The following is a 17,024-nucleotide window of genomic DNA, read 5'->3' on the forward strand; positions in this document are numbered from 1 at the left end:
TCTTTTAATAAGTGATTTTTAAAAGCAAAGATCCAGTAACTCCTGCTTGGCCTGTGAGGTTCTGCAGGAGATTTCGAAAGAAACTCACTGTGGGTATGTAGTCTTTAGAAAGTAAGAAAAACCACTGTTTTCTGCTTTGTTGATTCAGTCTTCCCTATGAAACTGTGGAGTTTCCTTATTTTATAGGGAAATTAAATGATCTTCTAGGTTTGAAGATTAGGTAGTAATGGTGGAACTGAGTCAGATTGGCTCCTGTCTCTGGAGTTTGTCAAACCTTAGCAGTAAAGGGCACTGGGAGAGGAAGAGGGCTAGCTGCATGCCTAACCATGTCAGAAAGGACAAACTGTAGACCCCACTCTATTCACCGGGGAGCCAAGGCTCAGACAGACAGAGCAACTGCTTATGGCTATATAATTAGTGCGGACCAGGCTGGGAATTAAACATGCTGAACTGACTGGGAAGGCAGTCTGTTGAGCAGACACCTCTCTTCAAATCAGCTTTACCAAACTGCCATTTTTCCCCCATACAAATAGTAGCATCTGACCTACCTTCCTGCAAGGTCTAGTTTTGTATGGTTTGTGGGTGTGGAACTGGAATGCTCAGCCGTGGACTGGAGTGACTGCTGTCTCGAGTTTTCCTGCACTGATGCATGCGTGCATCTCCAACACAGTCCATGTCCAACACCCCTACTCAGTTTTTAAACCTTTCTACTTCTTTTGTTCTGTGTTCCCTATTTTACTCTCTTGGGCTTTTCAGTCCAGATTTTATAGGACTAAGGTTAGGGTGCATCGATAAAAGAAATATTTGTCAGGCAAGTGCCTTGAGGAGTAGGTACTCGAGACTTGCTGAATATATGTGCCCAACATGTACCCACATTCATTATAATAGTTCTTGCCCATTAGGAAGATTAACTCAGTAATTAAATCAAATTAGCAATTTAACTTAGCAATTAAATCAAAACTTCTCGTATTCAGTCGTAGAAAAGAAGTGATTTACAACATTTCAGCTGCCTCTTAATGGCCAAATAAGTTATTTACATTTGTCAACCTTTTTCCAGGAAAGGGGTTTGATTTAAAAACATTCAGTGGGGCTAGAGAGATGGTTCAGTGATTAAGGTCACTAAGTGCTCTTCCAGAGGACCCGGGTTCAGATCCCAGCACCCACATGGCAATTCACAACTGTCTGTAACTCCAAGATCTAACATTCTCATATACATGCAGGCAAAACAGCAATGCACATAAAATAGAAGTAAATAAAATTTAAAGACATTCAGTATACACCCTATTCCTCTAAAAACTTTCCAAAACCTCTCAGCTTCAGTTTACATTAGAAAGTTAGTTCAGAACAATCAACCAATAGGACAGTGTTCAGCAAATCTGAGACTCGAGCTAAACTCAGTCTTTACATCTTTGCATGACTTTTAAAAAAAAGTCAAAAGATTCATATCTCATGACATATGAAAATTATAAGTAACTCAAACTTTCACTGTCTATAAATAAACTTTTATTGAAACACAGCTATACTGATTTGTATCTATGGTTACAGAAGCAGAATTGAGCAACTGTAATAGCCCAAATGACCCACAAAGCCCAAAATACCATCTGGTCCTTTAAGGGAAATGTGTGCCAACCCCTAGGGCTGTCATTTAGTGCAGTCCGCTCAGCAACATGTGTACATCAGATGCAAACCGCTACCATAGTGCCTAAGACAAACACCATGATTAACTGGTATGTATTTTACTAATGGTCACTGTACATTCTAGAATCTATAAATACACACCAGTGGGCATGAGGCTGGGATGAGAAGGGCATAGTGCACATTATCATCACGAGAAAACACCACAAAATAACTTGCTTTACTGGGAATCCCACAAATCAGCATTTTTCAGATCCCTTCCAAGACTGAAAAAAGATGTTTTAACGAATCCAAAGCATTCTGAAACAGTTCTGTCTTTTCAGAACTTGGGGATTGAACGCAAGGGCCTTGTGCATGCCAGGCAAGCACTGTGCCACCAAGCTGCACACCCCACTCCTCATTTTAAAAGCCTCTAATAGAGATCAAAACATTAGGGGAAATTATTGCTTGTTTTTATATCTTTAAATGTTAGTTAAGAAAAATCAAAGAACATTTTATGATATGAAAATTATATAGAACTAAAATTTTCAGAGTTTTCAAATCATACTGTATTGAAACATGTGTTTTCTGATGTTTACTTAAGTTTATAATATCCATTTATACAAATGTCATAGAGCCCAGATGCTGAGTGCTGAGTGCCATCTAGCCGATGTCAGAGTACATAATTCTCTAAGGCAGGACAGAGGGCTTCCCTAGGCTTCATCTAGATGATCATTTAACAATCTCTGCTTTAAATTGATCTGTAACTGTTGCAATAGGCTTGTATGTTTATGATTCTTAAGTAAGCAGATACTGGGACATCGTGAGATGATGGCGGATGTCACTATGGTTTGTTACATATCCAGGAAACACCACACTGGACCGCTCATTTTATTTTCTTTTATTTTCTTTTTTTTTAAAGGTTTATTTATTTATCATATACAAGTACACTGTAGCTGTCTTCAGACACCCCAGAGGAGGGCATCAGACCCCATTACAGATGGTTGTGAACCACCATGTGGTTGCTGGGAATTGAACTCATGACCTCTGGGAGAGCAGTTGGTGCTCTTAACCGCTGAGCCATCTCTCCAGCCCCTGGACCGCATTTTAGAGACCCACTTCCTCACCTATCACAAATCACATGTCCCAGTGAGAACCAGCAAGAGGCAGAGGAAAGAATGGCGAAAGCAGATAATCTAAACAGAATCTTTACCCAATTATGAATTGTAAAGTGATCTTACACTTGGCAGAATGTCTATAAGGTGAATTCTGCATTGGTCTTCTTTATAATGTCACCATTATTTAAAGAGAATTCAGCAAAAGGACTGGACAGTCTAAGGCTTACGGTCCAGCAGTCTTTCTTCCGTGCACAAGTGCATTCTCATCACTGTGCATGAGCCCTAATATTCCTATTGGCACGCACGGAGTATACTGAGTATAAACGTGAACATGAAAATTAATCTTCCATTAATCATGGAGCGAGACTAAAAGAAGCAGGGAGAAGACTACTTCACAAGGCACATTTCCTTCCAATCTCTACAGGCGCCAGGATCCTTCCAGAAACACTGCCAACCATTAGATATCCTTCCAACAGGTTAGTAGGAAAACAAAATCGCAAGTATATAGAAGTTAACAATTGTCTGCATCCAAAATATATTAATTTGGAAAGAACAGTTTACTTCACTTAAGGAAGCGACTATGATAAAGCCTGATAATTAAAAGAAAGAAAAAAATCTTCATCAGCTCTGAGTGTTGGCACTTCATTAAAAAATAAATAAAATAAAGATACATTTTTTTCCAAGTATGAGAAAGTCTTCAAAAGACATATTGTGAAAAGAGTTGTTTTCTGTAACTGAACTTTAAGTATAGCTTACAGATATACAAGAATTATCTGGTGATTGGGATTCTGAGTGTCTTCTCAAATATGCAGCAAAAACTTAAGCTGAGTCCTAAAACTGCAAGGAACTGAACATTGCCAACAATCACCCAGGTGGGGAGGAAGATCCTTTCCTGGCTGGCACCTTGATCACAGTATCACAGCGTCCTATTTAGAGAAGCCAGCTAAGCTGAGCCTGGGCTCCCAACTCAGACATTTTGGGCTAAGAAAGGCGGGCTGTCTGGCGTAGCTAGAGCTCGGTATACTTACACAGAGCAAGACAAGCAGAGCACCATCAGCCCGCTCTTCCATTGCTCGGCCTTACTCAGGCCCTAACAGGGCAACCTGTGTTAGCCACTTACCATGTGAGTAACCGAAATTCAATAGAGAATCTGGGACAAGTACTTAGGTAGACAGACATATGTCTTTATGTCTCTGGGTAAACTACCTAGCAGAATTTCTAAGCTGTGGGGTAGCTGGACGTTCACATGTATAAAGACTGATGAAGCTGTTGTAGTAGTTTACATCCCAGCTAGCGATTCATGAAAGGTTGAGAGATCTACAACAGTGAAATATCAGTTCCATTTTTTTGTCCATTCTTATATTCTAATGTATCTAAGCAGTAAATTGTCTTGATAAAAGACAGGTTTATATTTTTTAATCTCCCAGACTTACTTTTATTCCAAAAGGTTTTAGGAATTCTAGATTTACTGCATGTTGATTTAAATCAGCTTGGAATCAGCATGTCTTTTTTTAAAGCTAGGTATGTGTATCCGCCTCTAGACACATGTTGATGTCACATGAGATATTATTCTCTATCCCTTTCCCCATTAAAAAGAATGTGTGTGCATGTATATGTGTGTGTGTGTGTGTGTGTGTGTGTGTGTGTGTGTGTGTGTGTGTGTGTATGTTGGGAGGTGCATGTGTACACGGAGGTCAGAAAACAGCTTGCACAAGTTGTACCACATGGGCCCAGGGGACTGCACTCATGTTTCAGACTTAGCAGCAAGTGGCTGTTTTCCACTGAACTATCTCACTGGCCCTTCTTGATCTCATTTCTTGAGATGGGTATCTCTGAATGAACTTGGATCTCACTAATTGGTCAGGCTGACTGGTCAGTGAGTACTACAAATCCTGTCTCTGCTTTCCAGCACTGGGTTATAGGCACGAACTGTCATGGCTTTTTACCTGGGTGCTGGGACCCAAGCTCAGGTTTTCATGCTCACACAGCAACACTTACCTGCTGAGACATCTACCAGACTTTCTAATGTTAAGATAGCCCATCATGTTAGAAGAATTCCATATAGTTATCATGATCTAATACATGCATGCATACGTGTGTGTGTGTGTGTGCGTGTGCATGTGTGTAGTACTTGGGGGATTAAATGCAGTCTTGCACATGCCAGGCTAGTGACGTACCACTGAGCTGTATTCCCAGCACCCCTTTTTATTTTTATTTGGCACATGTCTCATTAAGTAGTCTAGCCTGTCTAGAGTCACAGTCATCCTGACTAGACTCCCACATGGTTGGGATTCCAGGTGTATGCCACATCTGGCTCTTGTGATAGATTGCAGGTTAAGCTTGCTGACCCTGTCAGTGATTTCTGTGTCAGTGCTGATGTGGGAGGTGGGTTAAATAAAACATTATATCATATAATAAAATGTAATTTAGTACAATGTACTGAGTGAAATAGCTGGGGCTCAGCTTGGCAGTGCTGCCCTTGCCTTCATGCCCAAGGCCCTCGGTTCAATCCTGGACCAGCAAATGGGAAACAAAAAGTCACAGACTTAGAGGACAGATGATCTGAGTTCAAATCTGGGAGGTTTGAAGCCCCGTGACTCAGCAGGAGGAACCAGGATTCACTAAGTTCTCAAGTGTCTCATCCAGAGACATTGGTTTCCCCATAATTCCTGCTGATGGAATTCCCATGCTCTTCCACCTGTGGACCAGGACCTGCACACCTTTCCTTCTTGGGGACTTTCAGCCGAGAAGTACTTTTGAGGGATTGGATCTTCCCCATTAGTGGTGACGAATTCTCTCACTTCTCCTGTCTCCAAGACAGCCAACATAAAATCCCTCTCCTCGCCTCTCAAAGTCTCATTGTTTAGCTTTCTTTATAAACTCCTCAAAACACTATCTCTACTTATCAAACTCTCTTCTCTCAGGCTCCATCGGTCCGCTGAACTTTTTGGGGGTGGTGGGGTGTGCGTCCCTGTCTGACTTTGATGTAAACAGTTAATCTTTAGGTCTCATGTGACATCTGCTGATCTCATCCCCCTTCCTGATGATGACTGGCCTCTGGAATGTGAAATTTTAAATTTTCTTGTCGCTTCGCTGGTGTCCTGAACTCGAGGGGCACGGTCTTAGGCCTTTCACCTGCTTCTTTACCCTCACGGCCCTGTGCGGTTTCATCCAGTCTCAGGCTTAGGCAGCAGCGGTTTGCTGGAAGCTACATTTTTTATTTCCAACCCAGACATTCCCACTGAATTGACTCACAATTACCATTTCTAATTGGGTGTTAGATGGGCACCGCAAGCTCACCTAAACTCTCTTTCCTCCTAACCCACGGTCCCCTGGTGTTGTGAACAGCCAATTCATTTTCTCTGGGGGAGACCAGGTCTAGGTGTCACAACCGCTCTTTTCATCCAGTGTCCAATGTGTCAACAATCCCATTAGTTCTGCTTTTAGACTGTTTCAGAATGCATCTACTTCATTCCATTCCTGCTGCTAATCTGGTCTAAGTCATACTTATTCTTTGCCTTGGGTATCAGAAAACAGGCTGTCTCCATGTTTTGATGACATCGCCCAACTCAGCAGCCAGAGTGATCCTTTAAACTCTCACTCTCAGCATGTGGGTTCTCCTCAAACTTCTTAGAGGCTTCCAGTCTCACTGGAAGTAAAGGCGAGGCTACTGACAACAGCCCACAACGCTGCCCACCAGATCAGGCATCTCTTAAGGCTCTAAACTCACCTTCCATTGCTTTCTCTAGGCTCGACTCCAGGCAAACTGGCTTCTGTAATATTCCTTAGTCACCAGAGCAAGACTTTGCGCTTCAGGGCCTCTACTTGCTTTAGCAATGCTCCTCTCTGGTTAAGGTTAGGGACAGATCTTTCTTCAGTCTTTATGCAAACAAACAAACAAAAAAATACATACCTACCTTCTTAGAAAGGTCTTCGTGAGTACTAATTAAAACTGTAAGACCCTTTAAAGTATCTCTTTGTCTCTTGCCTCTTTGTCCCTTGTCTGCTTCACTTCCTATGGTCATTCGCCTATTATCTAGTTGAGTGCCTAATCTAATCTGTCTTTCTCCCACTCCAGAATATATGTTCTAGGAAGTCAATAATTTCATAAATAAATGAATGGAAGTCACACTATTTAATCTTATTGTATGATAGCAGGCAACTAACTGGTAGGCATGAGTACTTTAATATTATCAATCAAAAATGCCAACTTTTATGCGCCAGGATTAAAACAGGTGCATTTGGTGCTGATATCGACTATCTCAACAGCTCCCTGTTCCTTGTACACAGTGTTGTATATGTTTGTTAATATTTTCACGGCACAGAGTATGTATCTTTTATATTTAATTGATGTGTGCCGCTGTACAAGTGTTTGTGTTTTGGTATTTGGCTGATGCATATTTTTAGAGAATATGCCCATGGGGATAGTGTGCTAAATTACGAGATCAGGACAGAGTCATAAAGAGCATTAAAACCTCATTCTAATTCTCTGAAAGCCTCAGAGGCTGAAAAATGAGCCATTACTTATTTGTTTATTTATAACTTAATTTATTTCTATAAGCATTTTAATTCTATACTATTATTGGGAAAATGACAAAACAGGCTCATAAGAAGGCACAAGCACTATTCGAGATTTGTAAATGTAGACAGTCTGGGAAAATAAAGCTCAATTGTTTCCTTCTAGAAGTTGCCAACCTAGAGACTGCATTTCAGAAGAGAACAAGCTCTGTTCTCTGTCCTCATCTTGCTCTTTTTCTCATGGCCATAGCATCCTCTGCCAGTGAGCAGCCATGGCTAACGTGGTAGGGCTGAAAAGGTATTTCCAGGCACATGATGCCAACAGCAGAGCATGCCACTTATGCCTACCACAGGGGAGTTATTATGCTATGACCACAGGAAGCCAGGGCTCTCTACACATGTGGCTGCACCATCACAGCAATTGATCCAAACTTACTGGGCCTTGGAAACCCTACGGATTAAACATGTGTCTGTCTACACTGTCTGCCTCAGTGTCATGACGATCAAGCATGATGGTGACTGTAGAGAAAGTGTCTAGTGTTTGTGTCTAAGTGACTGTGTGTGCTGTGTGCATGGACTAGCTTGTGTGTACTTATCACCAGAGGACACTGGGTACTCTATCACTCCAATGCTTTATCGCTGAGATCCAAGGTCTCACTGAACCTGGAACTTGAAACTCTGGCAACTGTCTTGTCTCACTGTAGTCAGTACTGGAGTTTCACTCAGCTTCTTAAGGTGGCATCTCAGGCTCTCATGCTTGTGTGTGCCAGCACTCTAAAGCACTCGGCCACCTCTCTAGCCCTTGGTTAGGCTTCTTTTCATTGTAAGTAGCAAAGGCTAACTCAAGCTAGGTTCCATGTCTGAGTAAATCATTTACTGAGCACTTCCTATGTGCCGGGCACTATGCTGGAAACTGATAAGCTTCTGGGGTCTCACCAGGAGCTTAGACAGAGCTGTGCTGGGACCAGAAAGCTCAAACCTGAGGAATACTTGGTCTCTCTCTGTACGTCTCTTCTGGAGCTGTCCCTCTGGTAGTGAAAGGCGCGAATTCTAAAATGAAGATGTCTATGCAGAAGCTACCGAGTCTGTATAGTAATGTTCCAGAAATAAGGAGAGACAATCTGCTGCACCTTGACCTCCTGACCTTTTACATAAAAAATATTGTTTTTGAGGCAGGGTCTCATGCCAGACTAGCCTGAAATCCACTGTGTGTTTCAGGGTGGCCTAGAGGCTGAGGTGAATTCTCCTGTGTCACCCACCCTTCATAAGTTAACATGGTCTTTGTGAGTTAGAGAAATACTACAAAACAATACCATGGTCTTTGTGAGTTAGAGAAACAAACCTGAGCTTAGTGTTCTTCACAAGTTATAAAAGAGAAAATGGAGACCCAGAGTAGAATATTTTCCCACATTCAGGGGCTAGTGAATCCTGGAAAAAGGAGTCCAGTCTGGAGGTTGTACAGGCACAGGCGCAGGCGCAGGGGCAGGCGCAGGGTCAAGGGTCAAGGGGCAGGGGCAGGGCATAAGTGAAACCCTTGACTTTTACATGGTAGGAGCTTGATTTGCTTGCCTCACCCCAACCCCAGTTCTGTTGGAGCGTCACAACTTTTACACAGTTCAAAAAGGAAAAAAAAAATGCAATGTTCTAGAAATGAAGCTGTAAAGAAGCTTTCATGGAGAAGAAACTCTATGTATTCTTGCCAATTTCACAGATCACAGGTGGTTTGCCTTTCAGAGCATCCTCCTGGAGGCGGACACTTACCTTCCCACTCTGTTGGGATGTCTCCTGCTTCATAGTCTACCTCGGTTCTGTTTGCTGTTTCTACAATCCTTTTCTCTCGCATAGTCTGCCCTGTAAAATCAAACGAACATTTGACATGAGCCTGCTCCACTATGGCTATGATGGGTTATATTTTATTTTGATTATTGGACACCACATTATTAAAATTATTAAATTAGGAAAAAGAATAAACTTTGCTTAGAGTTCTATAGTGGGAAAGGCAGTTTCTAAAGGACTGCAAATTTAATAACTTTATACTTTCTAGCATGGTATAATTAATTTTCATAGAACAAATCTAGATTCTATTTAAATAGAGTAACCCATTAATTCTGCAGGACACAAATAACTAATAATAAATAATAACCAAAACTTACTGCATATACATGACAGGTGCCAACAGCTGCTGCAACTGCCCAAGGGAGTGGATATCCACAGTCTTTAGTAAGAAGGACACACAAGAACTTGCTGACACTCTGTTTCCACAGCACCAGGGCTTGGACTCTGTGGTCCTGACTTTCAGACTTGGATTCTGTCACCAATCTGGGTCACTACCTCAAGGGAATGTAGGGACAAAAACTGGTGAGTCTCAGATAAGCCACCTAGGTATGACCCTGAGTTTAGAATTCTTGCTTGACAGTCTCCTTTCTTCAGCTGCGTCCACAGCTGAAGTGGACAGGTGGCAGTGTAGTCAAAGAAGAACAGAAAGGAAAGAGAAGCAAGGAGAAAAGATCCAGGCAAATTCCCCGATGTACACAGGGGCTCCTAAGTTGCATAGAACCAAATTCAACAGAGCACTGAAAAGGCCCCAGGGCATGATTAAGGCGGTATGCCTGAGGAGGCCAGGAGGCCACTCCGCCTGTCACTGTCACCTCCACTGTGACAAACCCTCGGTTTGTCTGTTTATTTTGATGGAGCTCCTTTATTTGGTGAGTTTGGCTGACCAATGGACTCTACGGCCTTGTCTCCTCAGAACTGGGATTACAGGTGTGCTACCACGTCTGGGCTTTTCCTCCAGTGCTGCGGACCCAAACTCAGGTCCTCACGCTTATGTGGCAGGCATTTTACCCTCTAAGCCACTGCCAAAGACCCCAAGCTGCACACAAATACAATGGTTACTATATAAACAGTGCTTGCACATCACTTGCTACACGAATACAACGGTTACTATATAAACAGTGCTTGCACATCACTTACTAAAATGTTGAGAAGCAGAATGTTATGCCTTCATGTAGTCGATATCTAATCCTAAGATATAAGTATGTTCTTTAAGTAACAACAGCTAAATAAAGGAAGACAATTGTCTAAACAAAACAGAACACATGTGGCCTATAAGCTTTTATGTGGACCTCAGTAAGTTTAGCATAGGAGGATGAGAGCAAAGTCTGGAACTCCCAGGAGCACCACTAAAGAACACTTGCTACAGGTATATCTGTATATAAAAGTTGGCCTTTCCTGCCTATTTTTCCCATCTATAAGTTTCATGTAAAGTCTTCAAATAAGACTTGAAAGTACAAGACATAGTTACTTGTACATGAATGGAAAGACAGGAGAGCAGTGAGCATCCTCTTTAGTTTTGTGTGCACACAGATGTGGTGTGTGGGGGATGCATGTGCATGTATGTGTGCCTGCATGTGACAGCAGAGGCCAGGAGGGGATGGGGCACCTTGCTCCTTTAAGGCAGAGTCTCTCCCCAGACATGGATCCTGTCAGGTCTTCTTAGGCTGGAAGCCAGGACGCCTCAGCGCTGCCCACCCCTGCCCCTGCAGTGCTGGGGCAGCAGGCATATGTGGGACAGTGGATGGCTTATGAGGGAGGCTCTGGGCTCCAGACTGCAGCAAGTGCTCTGGTGCCTCATAATTGCGGAATACATTTTTATTTGAGAATAGATGAAAAAATTTACTTAAAACATAGTCTTTGGAAGGATTAAATAAAACTATTAGTTCATTAAATAAATCCTTTGTAATTAGATGTTTTCCCTTTCAGAATAAACTGCTACAAAAATCCATTCTTATGAATACACCCTACTTGTGTGATTTTTATGAATTGGGAATAAAATTTATGTTTCTCATTGAGTAAGAATTTATACACAAACTACATATGCTAATAAATGTTTTCAGACACTATCTGAGAAGATACCCTACTTATAGTAATAGCCCGCTAAAACATTTATGTTTAGATCTAATAAGTCCTAATACAACAGTAAAAAAAGGAAAAACAGTTGATTCAATGACCACAAAAAGAAGGGATGCACAGTTGATTAGTTAACAGTAAGCAATATTAGGCTCAGTTGAAAGAGGCACGACAAAAGCTTGAACTCAGGGCTACTACAATGATCAAAGAGAACAGGGGACAACAGTGTATTTCTCAAACATAAAATCGTTAAAGCTCATTGCCACTGAACTTACTGCCACAGGACGATAACAAGTTCCCATTCCTCCGTCTAGAGAACTGTGCAGCTCATTTAAGAGAAGCTATAAGAAGAGAAAGAGGGAGGGAGGGAGGGAGGGAGGGAGGGAGGTCGGTCGGTCCCAGGCGGCACAGTGTAGATAACAGGTGCAATACACCACGTTCCAGCTGTTCTCTAGAGCATCTGGAATGGGTTAGGGGACCCAGTGATGAGAATGAGACTTCAGAGAGAAAGTCCTAGTCCTAGTCATTCCATGTGCTCTCTTCCCTGTTTCTGAGTTCCAACCCTGTCATTTGATATTATCTTTGCCATATTTTGCCATACTGTACACTACTGTAATTGACGGTGATCTTAAGTTGACCTTTCTTTAGAGTCCCTTTTGCCTATTCTAAAGGATCCCCATTCATATGCTTGTTGGATTTGTCAGTTCCTATACGTTAAACATATTAAAATGGATAGACATTTTAAGTCCAAAGAATTATCTAGGACCTACTTGGGTAACCATGGTAAAAACACAGTCGTCTGTCTAGTCAGGTCAGTAACATAAGGAGGGCACAGGGGCCTATAACCAGGCTGGGGTATCTATAGACAGGCAATGTCTGATTTAATACCAACACTTTGTATGCATTTTAAAAGTCTAAAGAGGGCAGAGTCCTAATATGACCAGGTTTTAAAAGAGAATATAAAACTAACATTTATGATATGTTTACCATAGACCAGTCATTGAATAAGGTTTACCATTTAAAGTTAGCATATGAGTATTGGGTTTCATTATAGCATTCTCCTACATATACACACACACACACGCCCACCCACACCCACACATACAGGTCATGCTTTTGCTGTCATGTGGATCCTTTCAGGCAAGTGCCTTTACCAGCTGACCTATTTCAATGGCCTTTCTATTTTTTGAGGAAGAGTCTTATATATCCCCAACCAGCCTCAAAATCACTATGTAGCCAAGGGTAACCTCGACTTGAACTTGTGATCCTCCTGCTTCTACCTCCTCTCTACCAACAGGACTAAATCCAGTCCTTTGTTCTTTTTTTTAACCTTGTTATAGTTTCTTCTTCCTTTTTTAAAAATTTAACTTTTTAATTGATTGCCCTTGCACTCTTCTCTCCAAAAGAAAAAAAAAAAAACCACACTGTGGAAGCTCTAGTCTGTCACTGTGTATATCACAGTATTCCCTTTTGCCATATATCTTTACTTGCAAATGTTCACTGCAATGAGTCATTGGCGTGGTTCAAGGCCTCTGGCTTCTGCTACACTATCAATACTGGGTCCTCACTGAGTCTTCTCTCAGATATCCTGTTGCTGCCCTGTGTCATGGAGATCCTGCAGCTTTGGATCTACAGGACCAGCCCATTCATGAGCTCCAGCAATTCATAGATGGGGTAGAAGTTGGGCTGGACCAACTCAAAGTCCTGGATCTGGGCCTGGGTGGTGGCTGAGTTGATAAGGCAGCCAGCTCTCCCACATCTGCATCACCAGGGCGAGCTCTGCAGTGCTGCCCCTGCTAGTTCACCCATCCATCTCTCCTGCTCTCTGTCGGCTCACTACTCATCCATCTCCTTCACAACGGCTCCTTTCCTTCCTGTTTTCCTCTAGCTGGTCCCATTTTCCTCAATACACGTTTCTGCTCTCACGTTATAAATATTTTACCCCCCACCCCCTATACTCTTCCCCATCCAACTCCCTTCCTTAAGATCTCTTCCTCTTCTCTCTCTCTCTCTCTCTCTCTCTCTCTCTCTCACACACACACACACACACACACACACCCACCCCCACACCCACACACACACACACACACAGAGGAGGGGGGAAGGTGTAATGGGAAGGGGCAGGGGAGAATGTGGTATTTGTCTGGTGTACCTTATTTTGCTTACACAATCTCTAGCTGTGTACTTTTTTCTGCAAATGTGATTTTTCGGCTGCCTTTATAGCTGAGCAGGCTTCTGCTGCGTCTCCAAAGCACATTTTTTTTTTTTTTGTCAGTTCTCCTGGGGTTGGGAACTAGGCCAGTTCCATTTCTTAGCTATTCTTTTTTCCCCATTAATTAATTTATTCACTTTACATCCCAATCGCAGCCTCCCTCCTCTCAGTCCCTCCCTCATACAGCCCCCCACCCAGGGACTTGAGGTTCCAGGGTGGGCTGGTACCGAGGGGGTGCCTCCCCCTTCTTGGCTACTCTTCACAGTGAGGCAGTAAACACTGAGGTGAGTGCTTGTGCGGTGTGCTGACTTCAGGAGAACTATGCCATCTTGGAGTAGTACTATTTTTAGTTCTTTGACCAAACTCCACTTGGCCACACCACTTTACACTCCCATTAGCAAACTATAAGGTTTCCTCTTCCCCCACATCTTGCCAGCATTTCTGTCTGTCATGTGTTTTCTTGAGGTCAGTTATTCTGACGGAGGTGAGACAGGAGATGAAGAGTGTGAATTTCAGCCCTGTCAGTTAAGGGTATTAAACCCTTCAGATAGTGGTTATTGGAGCTCCCCTTTGCTTAACTCTCAATTCAGGTCAATAACCTACTCCTGACTTGATCTGTATTTAGGGGATTAATCTTTTCGGTTCTTTATGTATCTGGATATTAGTCCCCTGTTGAGACCCATCTGCAAGCTGCCTTTTGCCTGGCTGGTTGGTTCCTTTGCTGTAACATGTCTGTTTACTTTCACCTAAATCCCACTTGCCAATTCTTGGGGTTGTCACTACCCTTTCCTCTAGCAATCCCAAAGCTTCAGCTCTTATAGTCAACTCTTTCACACTTTCCTTTCGAATGCCACAGCTCCATGAGGCACTGGTTACTTCAGCTTATAAAGACATTGAGGCCTACAAGAACTTAATTCATTAATTTTCGGTGAAACGCCAGCAGTCTTCTGGAGCCAACCTTTCTTTGCCACTGAACTTTAATGTGTCTTGAAATGTTCACCTGCAGACATGTGTGTTTCAGCTGGTAGACCGTAAGAGCTAAGCTAAGAGCAAAGAAAGTACCTGCTCTCTCTAAAACAAAAAAAAAAAAAAAAAAAAAAAACAACAACAACAACAAAAATGAAACCCACGACCCTTTCTAGCATATTTTAAAGATGTAGAAACCATCCCTTAAGTCAGTTAAGATGGTATTCCTGATAACCATTCAATACTCACTAAACGTTCACTGCTGAGGGTTTTGAAACTGCAGGCAACTGTTAGAAAATGAAAACCATCGAAAATCGTATTACCTAAGGACTATATACAGACAGACATACAGACAGACATACACATACATGTGCTGACAAGGGTATATTCATATAGAAGTTTTCTGGCATAGAAAATATGAAAATGCTCATGTCATTTTCTCTACCTAAAAAAAAAAAAAAAAAAAAAACAAAAAACAAAAACCATTGCTATCCAGTTTCAGAGTTTGTTTTGACATTGTGATGAAAAGAAGCTCCTATGTAAGTACGCTAACTTCTTTTCTCTGTTGTGTTTTAAATGTGAAGATCAAAATAAAACTCACTGTTTTAAGAATTAGCAATCAAATCCACAAGCTGTGAGGTGCCAACACTCTGTGAGTGAGCCTCTTCTCCTGGTTACAGCGGGGAAGCTGCCACCTTCCCAAAAGAAGCCTCCACAGCAAATGGAGATCATCACAGAACACCAAGAGAGGACACATTGCAGAGGCTACACCTGATGGTGAGCCCAGCTTATGGGGTACATCTGCATCACAGCTCCTGAGTCTGTGGCTCAGGGAACGTGGCAGAAGACAGGGGAAAGACTGTAAAACCTATAACAGTGTCTTGGTTTTCGAATGCCATCCCAAAACAGCACGGCCAAGGCAAGCACCTCTTCTAACATGGCCACGTCTCTTTCTTAATCCTTCTCAAACCAGTCCACTGAGTGGGAACCTAGTATTCAAACACGATTTTGTGAAACAGTTTCTGTGGGAAATGGCTGCATAAGTAGGACTGAAACAATGGCAACATCAGTGGATATGTTTATGTAGAAGTAGAGATACTTCATGTGGACAGAGAACTACAGGTAACTAATGACTGTAGCTAATGAGGAGAAGGAAGTCTTTCCCAGAGATGAGCCCCCTTATTGTTGTCCAACACAGAGTGCTCGGCCTTGAAACCATGTGCACACCAACAAAAAACATACATAGTACATACATACATATATACATACACACAGGTATACATGCATACATAATGAAGGCTATCAATTAGAAAGTGCAGAAACAAGGGTCGGGATCAAGGGAGGGCAGCCAGGAGTGCTTGAGGGAAGAAAGGGAGGTGGAAACTGAGGTAATTCTATTTCAATCGAAAACATTTAAATAACAAAACCCCAATAAAAGGAGTTAAAGTGATACTAAAGGAAAACTAATGTTAATTAGAGAACATGTATCGGGTATGCTATGAAAATTAGCTTTTGCTAATTGAGTCAGAACTTCAAGTGAGGAGGAAGAAGAGATACAGTGCAACGATACATTTAGTAGTAGTCTGTCTTCTGGGAAACAGATATCTATCACAGGAAAACAATGTTCCACACCTACCGCCCCCAACACATATCCTATTGTCTCAAAAAAGGAAGGAATACTAGATAGAGATAGGAAAGTGCTTTGAGAAATTCTGTAAAAATACCAGGCATATGCCTTCCATGGTGTGTGTGTGTGTGTTACTTACCTCCCTTCATTAGGGGTGGGAACGTATGAGTCCCTCCCCATTCATGATGGACTGTTGAAGGGCCCAATCTTGTGTGTGCTTTTGCAGGCAACTAGAGCTGCTGTGGGTTCATGAGTTTAGCAGCCATTCATCTCCAGAAGCCACCATTTCATACCACACCTACCCACCCTGATTTATATATACTTGTGCTGTATGGGGAGCAATGACAAGGAGAATGTATCCACATTTAATACAGATGGCTCAGTTTGAAAACTGGGTTTTCATGTGAGCGTTACAATTCAGTATGGTGGTATATTACACACGGAACTTCCAGACTATTCCCCAGTGTACTCCTGAGAGTGGTGAAGCCTGGCCATTTAAGTCATTTTCAGTACTTTGCCACTGCAGCTAATGCTGTAATGAACACTCATGTGCATATGTATTATTAACACAGTCATTCTTAAATATATAAAGAGCGCCTATGAGTCATTAAGAAAAGACCAGCAGTAACCAGAAAAATATTCCAAGGACATGAACAGATAATCCAGAGGAAAGAAGGACAAACACATATAGGATGAAATGCCAAGTGCCCACCCCAAAACGGCAATTCACTGCCCACTCTAGGAGCCAAACGGGCGACTCTGATAGTTGGAAACAGTTGTCAAAATTGCAAATGCATTTCAGCCAGCAATCCTGGACATTTTTATCTGTATCTTCTTGTTTGAAGAGACATGGTCTACAGTGGCAACAGCTTAGGCCCTACTTATAAATCCCTACTTATAAATCCCTCAGTTAAACTAAGGAGAGACTGTGCTGCACCCATTCTCTCTCCTACCTCAGGTCTCTTTAAAAAAATAAACGCCGAGGTAAAGAAAGCAAAAAGATGCAAGGTTGGAAAACCAAATGGTGCTCGGTCTTTTTCTACTCGTGTGGAAGAGGTTC

The 17,024-nt window shown here is 42.2% G+C and overlaps 1 protein-coding gene across 5 annotated transcripts in view; it reads right to left on the reverse strand.

Annotated features, from left to right (window-relative positions):
* The window catches only part of Ndufaf2 (NADH:ubiquinone oxidoreductase complex assembly factor 2), a 111,755-nt gene that overhangs the window by 28,937 nt on the left and 65,794 nt on the right, over positions 1–17,024 (reverse strand). For 3 of the 5 annotated variants that reach the window (XR_005500620.2, XM_039103504.2, NM_001399052.1), the window contains exon 2: positions 9,012–9,101. Coding sequence is in view for 4 of the 5 variants with exons in the window: in XM_039103504.2 (XP_038959432.1) it covers positions 9,012–9,101 (90 nt within the window). In the remaining variant the exon portion in view is untranslated. Of the gene's footprint in view, positions 1–6,462; positions 6,579–9,011; positions 9,102–9,403; positions 9,578–17,024 lie in introns of all 5 variants that reach the window. The other 2 variants (XM_039103501.2, XM_039103503.2) reach the window with 2 other exon arrangements.

The sequence above is a fragment of the Rattus norvegicus genome, chromosome 2 (assembly GCF_036323735.1).
Source record: "Rattus norvegicus strain BN/NHsdMcwi chromosome 2, GRCr8, whole genome shotgun sequence".
Lineage (NCBI taxonomy): Eukaryota > Metazoa > Chordata > Mammalia > Rodentia > Muridae > Rattus > Rattus norvegicus.